General features: G+C 43.9%; 1 protein-coding gene across 4 annotated transcripts in view; it reads left to right on the forward strand.

The window, feature by feature from the left end:
- The window catches only part of USP6NL (USP6 N-terminal like), a 217,824-nt gene that overhangs the window by 135,063 nt on the left and 70,223 nt on the right, over positions 1–12,538 (forward strand). For all 4 annotated transcript variants that reach the window (XM_029615234.1, XM_029615233.1, XM_029615235.1 and 1 more), the window contains 2 exons: positions 1,403–1,483; positions 9,027–9,134. In XM_029615234.1, the coding sequence (XP_029471094.1) occupies positions 1,403–1,483; positions 9,027–9,134 (189 nt within the window). The remainder of the gene's footprint in view (positions 1–1,402; positions 1,484–9,026; positions 9,135–12,538) is intronic.

The following is a 12,538-nucleotide window of genomic DNA, read 5'->3' on the forward strand; positions in this document are numbered from 1 at the left end:
CTTATGATGTGTAGGCTTCCGATTCTTTGCTATGTGATGGGTATGATGTTTATGTATTTGTATGTACTATTTATTTATTTAAAAATATATATATTCCACCGTTAGCAACAAATCGTGCTAAGTGGATTATAATTGAGATTGTCATAATAAAATACAAACATAAATTAAAATAAAACAATATAAAAATTCTGATTTCATCAGACATTCTTTGATGCTCTTGTTTCATGTAGATGTTGTTATATTTTATAACTGAGCTCTTTAAATAGGTTTTGAGAGCCCTGAGGTGTGTGTGGAAATGAAACTGCCGTGACTTGGCACTAACAGTAGGCTAAGTGTGTTCCACCATCATTAGGTGTTAAGATTCACACTGAGTCCCAGTGAATGTAGCAAATGTTTCTCAACAAGAAAATCAAAGCCCTTCAGTCTTCAGACCCGGGCTGCAAAGGAAGAGAGTTTCCACAAGACCTCACTAAGGGGCCTAAGCAATAAAACTGTCGCAAAACCGGCGGTAGCATGGGCTTGCATAAAAAATGAATAGGATTGTTTAAAAGCCACTTAATGAGTGATGCAAAAAGCTTTAGCGTGCTCATGATGAGAAAAAAAAAAAAAAAAAAAGTCAAATAGTGTGGTCACATTGTTCTTTTATGCATTGGCTAAACAAAATAAGCATGAGAAGGCTAACCTGATGACCGTGCTGGAGATCTGCCTTTCATGGGGTGGCAGGCCTAGGAAGAGGAAAACGTTTGTACAGGGCATAGCACAGCAAAGGTAGCTCACAATTACCAACAGTGCAGCTATGGGAAACCGACAACGATAGTTTATTTTCCGTTTAAATATGGATTGTGCTTTTAATATGTTTGAATTATTTATTTGCATGTTTTGAAAATTCTAAGTTCAATAGTGGATGTTTTATACTGCTCTTTTCTGCCCTACAATGATGGGCAATAAAAAAAAACCTCTGCTCCTGGTGTCTGATGCCCCTAGCATCTTCCTATCCTGCTCCTCCAGGGCTGGCCATTTCACTTCATTTATATGCTCCCTCTTCCAGGGCAGCTTACAACATAATCAAAAATACAGAATATTCATCAGGTAATGAGAGCACCAAACATTACACGCAAATGCGTAAACAGCACTTCGGTGCTTGCTGGCATGGAGCAAAAAGCTTTTGGCCACTCCAAATCCTTCTTTGCAATCAGTTTGTGTTCACTGCTTAGCAATGCTGCCGAGATCTCCATTCCTCCAGATGTTTGGGTACTTTGTGATGTGCCTTCAGACGCTTGTTTAATTGCTAGAGCTGGTAATCTATAAAATGCATACACTTATGTACACAGCTGTTCATGAAACCTGCGCTGTTATGAGTGATGATTTCAGGGTACTGTTTTGTTTTGTTTTTTTATTCCAGCAAAAACATCTTGAAATTGAAAGAACCACAAAGTGGCTGAAAATGTTGAAGGGCTGGGAAAAGTACAAGAATAGTGAGAAGGTAAAAGCGCTCATGTTTGTGAATTTTCTTATTAAACTTCAGGCTTTAGAAAACCTGAGTGTCTGGCAGGTCAAACCTTCAAGCCAGGCATTACTTCTGAACCTAGTCATTTTATTCTCATTCTTTATGTAATTCAGAGTGAGAGAATACACTCTCTCTTACAGTGACATGCAAAATCTCGAGGCTCACAGGGCTCTGTCTCTTCTAGGTCCCTGGTTCAGACCTGACTAAGGTCAGTAATACCTAAAAGCAGTAACATAGAAAGGCAGTGCAGTGTCTCATGTCCTCATGGTTGGCATTGCTTTGCATTCTCGTTGGCAGTCTGGGCAGAGGCCATGGCTGGGACAGATGGGGAGATGAATCACCCTGCCGGTGTATCTCCGGGGCGGGGCAAGGAAGTCTGCACTGCCACTGGAAAAAATGGAGGATTTCACATTTCCTGTGCTGAGCACGAAAGTTTGCTAAAAGAAGATGAACGTTTTGAGGGCTTTCTATGCAGTATTGAATAGAGCCCTCTCCAGTCAGGTTTTCAGGATATCCATAATGAATATGCATGAGAGATCCTCGGGGTATGCAAATCTATCTCTTGCATATTCATTTGTGCAAGCCTGAAAATGCAATTGGTTTGTGTGCCTCTGGCAGAGGGCTGGGGAACACTGGAATAGGTGCTGTGAAGATGGAGCGATTTGATTGCAGCAATCAAAACCAAGTCTACCTAGATATTGTGCATTTCCTCCTGATGCGTCAGCAGCAGTTACAGGGGAAGCAGATTTCTGCGCAAAGAAATACATGATTTGTAGAATTGTTTTTTAGGTTTCTAAGGACAGCTTAAAATATACATCTAAGTGTTAATGGGAAGAGCATAGCAGAGGATAAGAATTAGCATGAGAGAGAGAGAGAACAAGGTGTTGTACCTCTAGAAACATAAAAACATGAGGGCGGAAAAAGACCACATGGCCCATCCAGTCTGCCAGGCCATCCAATTAATTTAGCATTGTAATTTTCATCACTCCTTTACAGATGCCCTGTATTCATCCCAGGCTTTCTTGGCTTCAGATACTGTTTTTGTCTCTCATTTCCATTGGGAGTCTGTTCCATGCATCCACCGCCCTCTCTGTAAAGAAATATTTCCTGAGATTACTCCTGAGTCTGCCCCCTTCCACCCTCATCCCATGACCCTCATTCTAGATCCTCCTTTCCACTGAGAGAGGCTCAGCTCCTGTGCAGGGAAACCTTTGAGATATTTGAATGTCTCTATCCTATCTCCCCTATCCCGCCTTTCCTCCAGGGTCTGTATGTTTAGATCTTTAATTCTATCCCCATATGCTTTAGAATATGGGGTTAGACAAGTTCCTGGAGGAAAAGTCCAGAAACAATTATTAGCCAAATAAGAACATAAGTTGCCATGCTGGGTCAGACAGAGGGTCCTTTAAGCCCAGCATCCTGTTTCCAACAGTGGCCAATCCAGGCTACAAGTACCTGGCTAGGACCCAAACATTAAATAAATCCCATGCCAGTAATAAGCAGTGGCTATTCCCTAAGGGCTAGATTTTCTAATGACGCAGAGCTCTCTGAATTTCGTGGTAACGGGGGCCGGCAGTGATCGCACCACCGCGGTGTTATCGCTGCCGGCTTTCGCACCCAATAGCGCCATCGTAAAAGGTGGTGCTATTGGGCACGTTACTGGCAGCGATGAGGTTTCCTACCTTTTCGCCGCCAGCGATGTTTCCGGTGCCGCCCCGACTCCTCCTCTTCCAGTGCCAACGCCGCCCCAACTCTGCCCCTATGGAACTATCAATAGAAAATGACCTAAGTCATCTTGATTAAGAGCAGTTTATGGACTTATCCTCCAGGAGCTAGTCCAAACCCTCTTAAATCCAGTGATGCTACTTTAATTTCACCACCACATCCTCTGGCAATGTGCAAAAGAATTTTCTCTGAATTGTTTTAAATGTGCCCCATGCTAACTTCATGGAGTGCCCCCTAGTCCTTCTATTATCTGAAAAAGTAAATAGATTCACATCTACCCGTTCTAGACCTCTCATGATTTTAAAGACCTCTATCATATCCCCCCTCAGCCGTCTCTTCTCCAAACTGAACAGCCCTAACCTCTTTAGTCTTTCCTCATAGGGGAGCTGTTCTATCCCCTTTATCATTTTGGTTGCCCTTCTCTGCACTTTCTCTAGTGCAACTATATCTTTTTTGAGTTGTGGTGACCAGAACTCTAGGTTCTGGTCACCACAGACTCTAGGTTCAGATCTTCGGAGGGATAGCCCAGTTAGTCTGGTGTCTCAAAAATGACAAGAGTTGGGTGGCACCTTATAGACTAACCAGTTTATTGAGGCATGAGGTTTCCAGGACAGAGTCCACCTTCTCAGACCAGGTCAGTCCCTAAGGAAAAGAATAATGGCCCTAAATCTGACATTAGAAATGGCAACTTTCAGAAACCAGTAGGAGAACATTTCAATCTTCCAGGGCATTCTCTATCTGACCTTAAGGTTGCCATATTCTTAAAAAGGAACTTCACGGGCACACTCCAGCACGAAAGTGCTGAATTAGAACTCATAAACGTACCATCGCCCTAGGTCTGACCAGAGATAGCGGCTTCTTGGCACACTTCAACTATCTATGAACTGAACTATTCTCAGACCATTCCGTCTTTTCAGCTGAACTATAATGCTATTAACAGGCTTTCCTCACCCTGCCTGCCTAATTCAGTGCCCCCGCCCAATCCCCATAGTATTACACTTCATGCATCTGACGAAGCAGACTCTGTCCTCAAAAGCTCTCGCCTCAATAAATTGGTTAAGGAGCCACTCGCCTCGTTTTATTTTTAGTCCTCAAGGTGGGGTCTCACCATGGAGCGATACAGAGGCATTATGATATTCTCCGTTTTATTCACCATTCCCTTCCTAATAATTCCTAATATTGTTTGCTTTCTTTAACCACCACTAAAAAATAACCACATCAGTGAGATAATATATATATACACACACACAATAAAATAAATCTCACCAATATTGACAAAGTTCTTCTAGAAATATAATTCCTATGAAAATGTGACTCTCATATCCTGGCACATGGATTGCATGATAGAATCCGATGGCGTATGCCCAATAATGCGCTCTTGAAGGGTAAAATCATCGGTCACAGGTAATGCAAAACTGAGATTTTTTAAAAATAAGTTTTATATATGCAAATAGATAACATTTTTGTACCTCATTATCTTATGTTACAAACAGTTCCATGAAAATGTTTATCCTACATTATTTAATCTCTCAGTTCTATGTAAACCGATACGATGTGCAAAGCCTTAAATAAATAAATAAACTTCTCTCAATGACAGATCCAAAACCAATATTGTGATCAAAAATTCAAAATAATCCTCTCAAAGACAATGCACATAAACATTCAGTGTGAGCAAAAGTCACCTATCTCATCACTTGAATGTGTACTGTTGAAATCAATTCGGGAGTAAGCTAAACACCAGAACTTAACAACATTACAGGATGTTAAAAAAAAAACAAACCCCATCATAATGTTTCAGTTTATAATAGAAACAGAATTAAAATTCTTTTGAACAAATTATCTTACATGTCATATTAATCTAAAAGAAAATAAATTATGTGTAACCTCTACAACCCTAGTAGGATCTGGTCAATGCAAAATTTTCAATTCATTTATTCTCCTATCTTTTATGTATCACAAGCTCATTTCTGTACACTTAAATCAAACATTGCTTTCTTTTGCAATAAAGCAGTGCAGGAATTATTTTTCAAATACCTCAAATTGTTAAAGTGAACACAGCCTTAAAAGCTAATAAGCTACATCTTAAACAAGCTTTTCATGAGAAGCATTAATATCACACACATTAACATCAGTATCATTGCAATCATAATTCCATTTGTGGCCATAACATGCCAGTGTCCCTTCATATTTTACACAAGAATTCATCCTTACAGACCTCACTTTCACACACACCCCCACCTTCAAAGTATCACAAGCACTATTTCTTACAGCACATTTTCTGTACGTGTTATTAAGGTATAGGAATAGTTTGTTTATTGGTACAACATTTTTCTAATTGGTTTAAATTCAGATTTTTATCTCGCATGTGTAAGTGGAATCATGCAGTTTCTTATTAGTTAAGGCCTTCAGGCAAACAGGGGTACAGGCTCTGACCCTTGGCCTGTATTCTAACAGTGCAATCGATAACAAAACCACACAGAGAACAAGAAATCCTTACAACAAAGAGGATTTCAAATGTCTTAATCATAAAAAGATGTAAACTAGAACATTACTTTTGGATAAAAATAATTTTTCTAATAAAATTAGCTGTTAAATTTTTACCAAAAAGCACAGGTAGCCATAAGTAACTTTCAACACAACCAGGTCCCTCTCAGGCTTCCTGCTTTGGATATATTTAAAGTTTATATTCTGAGAATTTGCCTCTACAGCCAGCTTCTTTTCAAGTTCTCTCTCAGCCTGTCTTATCAAGGTTTCACATTTAACTTGCCCGTGCTTAGGAAAAAGCATATCTTAAGCGTTGGCAAGTTAAATGCGAGACGTTGATAAGACAGGCTGAGAGAGAATTGGGAAGGCCGTTGCTTATCCCTGGGAGCGAGCAATGAGGGATGGATTTTCTGTTTGGGATCTGCCGGGTCTTCCCTCGTGACCTGGATTTGGCTGGTTTGGAGACAGGATGCGTGGGTCAATTAACCTTCGGTCTGATCCAACATGGCAATAATCTATGTTCTTAAATCTACTCCAAGCCTACATTTAAAATAAAGCATAGTGATAGCAAGACACGACATTGTTTCAAACCTCTGTCCCATCCTGCTGAGAGAGGGGCGGGGGAGGAAGTAACAGAACTGGCAGTTCTTGATCATGGGGCTGCAGCATCCTCCATTAGGACATGTCCAGGGGGCAATCAACCAATCGAGATCTTTGCAGCCATCGATGGGGAGCTGCCGCACCCCTCTGCTCGCCTTAAGATCCTTGCTTAACTATAAATTTCCAATTTTAGGTTTTCCGGGCCACATTGAGAAATTATTTTGTTTCCTCTTCAGTGTCTGTCTGCAGATTTAAATTGTGCAGGATTAGGTGACAGGATATACATCACTATGCAGATTACCTGTCCAGATGACAAGCAGAAGAGGAAATCAGCTGATCTCCTGTTTTAAACCATTAATATGTTGTAGTAGGAACTGAGTGAATATGTAATGGTTTTAAATAGATTGTGGTTAACCCAGGCCTGGCGCCACCGGTGTGCAAACAGTGCAGTTGCATAGGGCGGCACACCTGGTGGGGCGGCGTTGGGAGTAGGGAGAGGCCTGCGAGGCCATCGGTGGACCCTATTGCACCAGTGGTCCAGAAGAGGAATCAGCCTGTGAGGCCGCCGGTGGACCCTATCTCACCAGCGGTCTAAGAAAGAAGGAATCTGTTCTCCTACTCCTTCTCGGTGCCGGCATTTGTTTTCCAAAACACATGCAGCTAGTGCATTTTCTATGCTGATCTCGCAATGCACGAGATCAGCTTAGAGGAAATGGTAGGCTCGCGTGATTTGATTAGTGCACGGGCCGGCACATGAGGAGGAGCAGCAGAATGGCTCCTGGTGTGTGTGTGAATGAGAGCCTAACCTGGGGGTGTGGTGTGTGTGAATGGGAGCCTAACCTGGGGGTGTGGTGTGTGTGAATGGGAACCTAACCTGGGGGTGTGGTGTGTGTGAATGGGAACCTAACCTGGGGGTGTGTGTGTGTGAATGAGAACCTAACCTGGGGGGGGTGTGGTGTGTGTGAATGGGAACCTAACTTGGGGGTGTGTGTGTGTGTGAATGGGAGCCTAACCTGGGGGTGTGGTGTGTGTGAATGGGAACCTAACTTGGGGGGGGTGTGTGTGTGTGTGTGTGTGTGAATGGGAGCCTAACCTGGGGGTGTGGTATGTGTAAATGAGAACCTAACCTGGGTGTGTGTGTGTGTGAATGGGAGCCTAACCTGGGGGTGTGTGTGTGTTGTGTGTGTGTGTGAATGGGAACCTAACCTGGGGGGGGGGTGTGAATGAGAGCCTAACCTGGGGGGGGTGGTGTGTGTGAATTAGAGCCTAACCTGGGGGGGAGGGGTGAATGGGAACCTGACTGGAGGGTTGTGTGTATGTGAATAGGAACCTGTTGGAAGGGGGGGGGGGGGGATGTGTGAAGAAATTTTGTGCTGCCTCACTAATCCATGCCTTGCTCAGGATGACTGGAAATAAAATGTTTTCAGGGATGGAGAGCAGTGAATTTTCCATCCTTATTAGTTTACCTTATTGGATGTCTGTGTCTGCCATTTTGAAATAATTTATTGTTGTTTGGGAAACTTTTAAAGTTTTGTGAGCTCTGAATTATTGGATGTTTTTCTGTTCCTTGGCTTCTTGGAAATATTCTTGTTATAAGTATGGTTTTACTAATATGATTGATTTATATTCCTTGATTTTAATGTTTGATGAATGATGTCTGAGGACTGGTGATGTTTCTGTTTCTCCATTGCTGCACTGCATACAGAGTCTGGCTTGTTGCGGTTTCTGGTTCAGTTTCTGTTTATTGTTCATAGTCTCTTTATTCTGAATTTGGTGAGGGTGAGTCTGGGTTCTGCATGTTTAACTGAGGTGGGGTATTCTGTGTTTAATAAAAAAAGAGGCGGGGGCAGCACAGCAATTGTTTGCACAGGGCAGCAAAACTGCTAGCCTGGGCCCTGAGTTAACCTGCAGTACTAGTAATCTGGCCTTGTTGTGTTCCCTCGCAGAGGGGGCTGCACCTCTAGTGCAGTGGTTGTTTGTTTATAAAGCTCTTTCAGATTAAACCTGGATGAAATGTAGGTCCTACATTCAAATTGCAGTTTCTATTTCCAGCACAGGGCCAGGATCTAATGCCTTGAGCCTCTGTTTGCAACTACCCTGTGACGTTTTCTATCCTCCACAGCCAGCATCATAGTCTAGTCAGTTCAGTGATGAAGTAATGAGCAGGACTCCCTCCATCCGGCCACCTTTTGCCTGGCAGTGCACAAGAGCAGGGGTTGCAGGCGGAGGTCTGACTCCTCTCCCTGCGTTTGTCAGAGCTCGGGATCTGCACCTGAACAGTCCTAGTGCAGGCCTTGGTGCTCACGTCAGCAGATGAAAACACAAAGCGAGTTAGGGAAAGCAGAGTAGGACTTTTGGGGAGGATAATGTGCCTGTTCTTTCCTGTCGTTGCCGTGCATTTGGGCAAATGCTCTCAACGGAAACGTTAGTTGCCAAATTTAAATCATCCCTTGTTCGTCTAAATGAGCTGCTTCAGATGAAATCTTCCTCGCGTAACAATTAGGCCTGTTCTTCAGAGTTGGGCTTGATTGACACGATATCCTGTAATAACTGATCAAAGGTACAGTCATTAGAGTGGTTTAAATGAAGCTGTGCCTTTTACCTGCATTTTTAAGATGGGCAGCTGGACTAGAGAATGATTTTGCTGCAGCAAATGTTTTGATTTCTGTTTTTTCCTGGTAGTCCAATAATTGATTTTCGTTTGTTCAAGCTTCACAGAAGAATTTACAAGGGAATCCCCCTGCAGTTAAGAGGTGAAGTCTGGTCTTTAATCTTGGAAGTCCCTAAAATGAAAGAAGAAAGGAAAGACTTTTATAATGTAAGTGTGCAAAAATGTGACCTCGTTTCTAGCACGGGCAGCGAATGGGAGCCTGCGGCCGCACACATAGCACGTACGGGGGATCACGAAGCAGTAGTGGCCACTCAGCCATTTTAGGAACGCCCCGCCACACGTTCTTGTGGTAGTTTTACTGCATGCAGCGAAAAGAGGTTTCAACCAATCCACTATAAATGTGGGGGAGTGTTTCAATAAAAGATTTCTTAGAAACCCTTGCGTTTATAAAAATTGAAGGTGTTTTATAACGACATAATATGCAGAATGCTCAGGAGAGTGTTCCCGGATGCCTCCGTTCTGCGCACATGCGGAGGATTAATCTCATTGGTAAGCAGTCTCAGGGTCTCAGATTTAGTGCCTGTGGTGCTACGGGAGCTTCTCTCCGGAGCTCAGAAAGGCCAATGTTTGCAGGTAACACTGACGTGCTCTGCCACATTTTCCTGGTCTCTGACCACCTGCTTTTCTTCTCTTCCCATATGTCCTGTAGATGAGTTGCTTGGCACTGACACTTTTATATTAGCAAAGCCTTCCTTGGTGCCAGCAGAGGGATTCGTTTTGCACGTTCCATGACTTGAATGAACAGGGGTTTGTAAACCTGCTCCCATGTGCACGGGTTTTCAGGTCCACCGACTCCACCTTGCAAGCGGATGTCGTCCCTAGTTGGGGCCAGGGAGGCAGCGACAGCGTCTTTGGGTCCCTATATGGGTCCTCAGGGACTTGCAAGTAGGCTGGCCAGCAGACCGGTTTTAAAGCTTGCTGTACGGTGTCCAGTTAACCAAGCCCTGTGCTATCGAGGGGGAGGGCTGAGCATCTCAAGAAGCAATCAGCTGAGAGACAGTGAGAATGTGTGTGTGTGATTAGCCAGTCAGCATGAAAGTGTGTGTGTCAGCATGCACGTGAGAGACAGTGAGAATGTGTGTGTGTGATTAGCCAGTCAGCACGAAAGTGTGTGTGTCAGCATGCACGTGAGAGACAGTGAGAATGTATGTGTGTGTGAGTGTGATCATGTGTGTTATATGAGAGAGAGGAGAAAGGCTGTGCACACCCTCTACCCTTGATTAATGCACGATAACTTCTTTGATTTGATTTTATATTCCCTCTTTCAGCCACTTCAAAGTGCATTTCATTCTGAGGTTGACTGTAAAAAAAAAAAAAAAAAAAAAGTTCCATACAGAGTTTGGCTTGTGGTTTCCAGTTCACTTTTTGTCAGCACAATTTCTGTTTATCCTTCATGATCTCTTTATTTGTATTTGGTGAAGGTCTGGCTGCGTTCTGCATGGGCATTTATTCTGCTAGCATGCACGTCAGTTTATTTACTTTCTAGATAGCTGTTAGATCCCTGCCCCAGAAAAGCAGCTTGGCCTGGTCTGTTTTCCTTATAGGAGGTGCATTGCTGTCCCAGGGTCTGGTTTACTATGTGCAGTGTTGCTTTTGCATGGGTAGGGTTGTTCCTGTGAGTGCTGGGAATTTACTACATTGTAATGGTAATTGTTAACTCATAAATGTCCGAGGGCTAAGCCCACACCCAATGCATGTTACATGATATAAAATATATGCAAAAGAACGGGGGGGGGGGGGAATAAACATCTCCCTCAGTCCTCAGGTGTCCAGCCCTGATCCGTGGAATGGTTGGCAACCTTACTTGCAAGACATAAGACATCCTATTGGGGCCTGGGAAGCAGCAGCCTGGTGAGAGGAGAGAGAACTGCAACAGAGGGAGGAAGAGAGAGAGAGGGGAAAAGTAGAGGGAGAGCTTTGAAGGGAGTTGATAACTGAACTCGGGGGTGCGGGGTGGAGAATAGAGAAGGAGAATGAGGAGATTGCACAAGATGGGGGAAGGAGAGGGCTGCATTTGAGTGGGGTGAGGGAGGAGGGTGTTGGTGCGCTTGCCATGCACTCTTGCTGCTCCCACCACCTCAAAATGAATTATTTGGAGGGGAGTGCCCGGCAAGTGCATTTCATCCCTGTGAATAGGTCTGGGAGGAGTCTTCCAATTCCTGCAAATGTCTCGCTGGTAAGATCTCAGCCTCTCAAGTTGACTCTTGGAGGGTAGTTTTAAAACAGTGCGGGTTTCTGTAACATGCAGATTCCACTGCCTACATTTTAGGTGATTTTATTCACATAAAATCACTTGGAAAAGGCCCCCAGTCCGTGCCCAGGTTACAGCCAGGAAGCTACACCTGCTCCAGTGCGTAGCTTCTGCGTGCAACATTGAAAAGCCAAACCTCCCGTCCCTGCCTCGGCTCCGTCCCTGGAGTTCCTGCCATGGGCGTGCGTTAAAGTACGAGTGCACTGGGTTTTTTTGCGCAGAAGTGGTGTTGAAATGTCCCCCCTTAGTGCTTTAGGGACACGTGCATTGTGCCAGAGCTTCCTAACAGGGTTTGTGCTCAGAAGCTCTTTGTAAGCAGGCAAGTGGCATCGTTTTTATGAGCTTTGCAGCACTGTGGGCCTCCTGACAGATGTGAACACACAGAGTACGAGGTACCTGGAGTATACCCTATTAACGTACAGTTCGTGTGCTTACAAGGCCTCTGCCCAAAAGAACTTGTTCCTGAGCACAGACAGGCGACTTGGCTTGCTAAAAGGCTCGCAGTGAGGAGTGGTTAAAGGGGTGATCCTGTCCTTTCGGGAGGCAGCGCTAGCATTCAGTGTGCTGCTCAGGGCTGGTTGCTGCTTGTAGGTGCGGAGATAATCCGCATTTGCCTGTGTATCAGCATGAAAAGGGCCCCGTGGGGCTGCTGGAGAGGTCCATTTTGTGCCTGTGATGTCTCATCTCACCCTCTGCTGAGCACGAGGCGGACACGTCCAGCTGACCCAGAGAAGAATTTAAGGTCACTTCGCCATCTCTCGCTGGCTCTCTGGATGCTGTGCGTATGCTTGTTACACTGGGGAATTTATCAGTAGGGAAGATATCAAGTGTCCTGTTTTTGTATGTGTTACTCTGTGCCCAGTGTGTATAAAAACAGAATTTTTAAGCAGCATTTTTGCCTTTGTGGTTTGTTGTTGTTGGCAGAAGAGTAATGGAGAAGAATTGTTTTTAATTTCTAAAGATCGGACAGCCTGACATTCCATGGATGTCTGTGCCCTGCTCCCCTTCCCTCTCATTGACTGCCATCTAGTGGAGGACTCCAGGCACTTACACGACTCTTGCAGCCTTGGAACATTGGACGGCATTTCCTGTTTTTCTCTTCCATATTAAGTGTCTTTAACTTTCATTTCATTTTTGGTAAAAATTTAAGTCTTTCCACTGTTAAGAGCTTACATCTCGCTTTCTCTTTATTTTTAAGAGAGAGAATCAATTAAAAACCTTAGAACCTAAACCTGACACTTTTGGGTATACAAGGGCATTTTGTAAGTTTAAGAGGAAATGCTGACACTGTTGTGCACGA

The sequence above is a fragment of the Rhinatrema bivittatum genome, chromosome 9 (assembly GCF_901001135.1).
Source record: "Rhinatrema bivittatum chromosome 9, aRhiBiv1.1, whole genome shotgun sequence".
NCBI classification, from domain to species: domain Eukaryota; kingdom Metazoa; phylum Chordata; class Amphibia; order Gymnophiona; family Rhinatrematidae; genus Rhinatrema; species Rhinatrema bivittatum.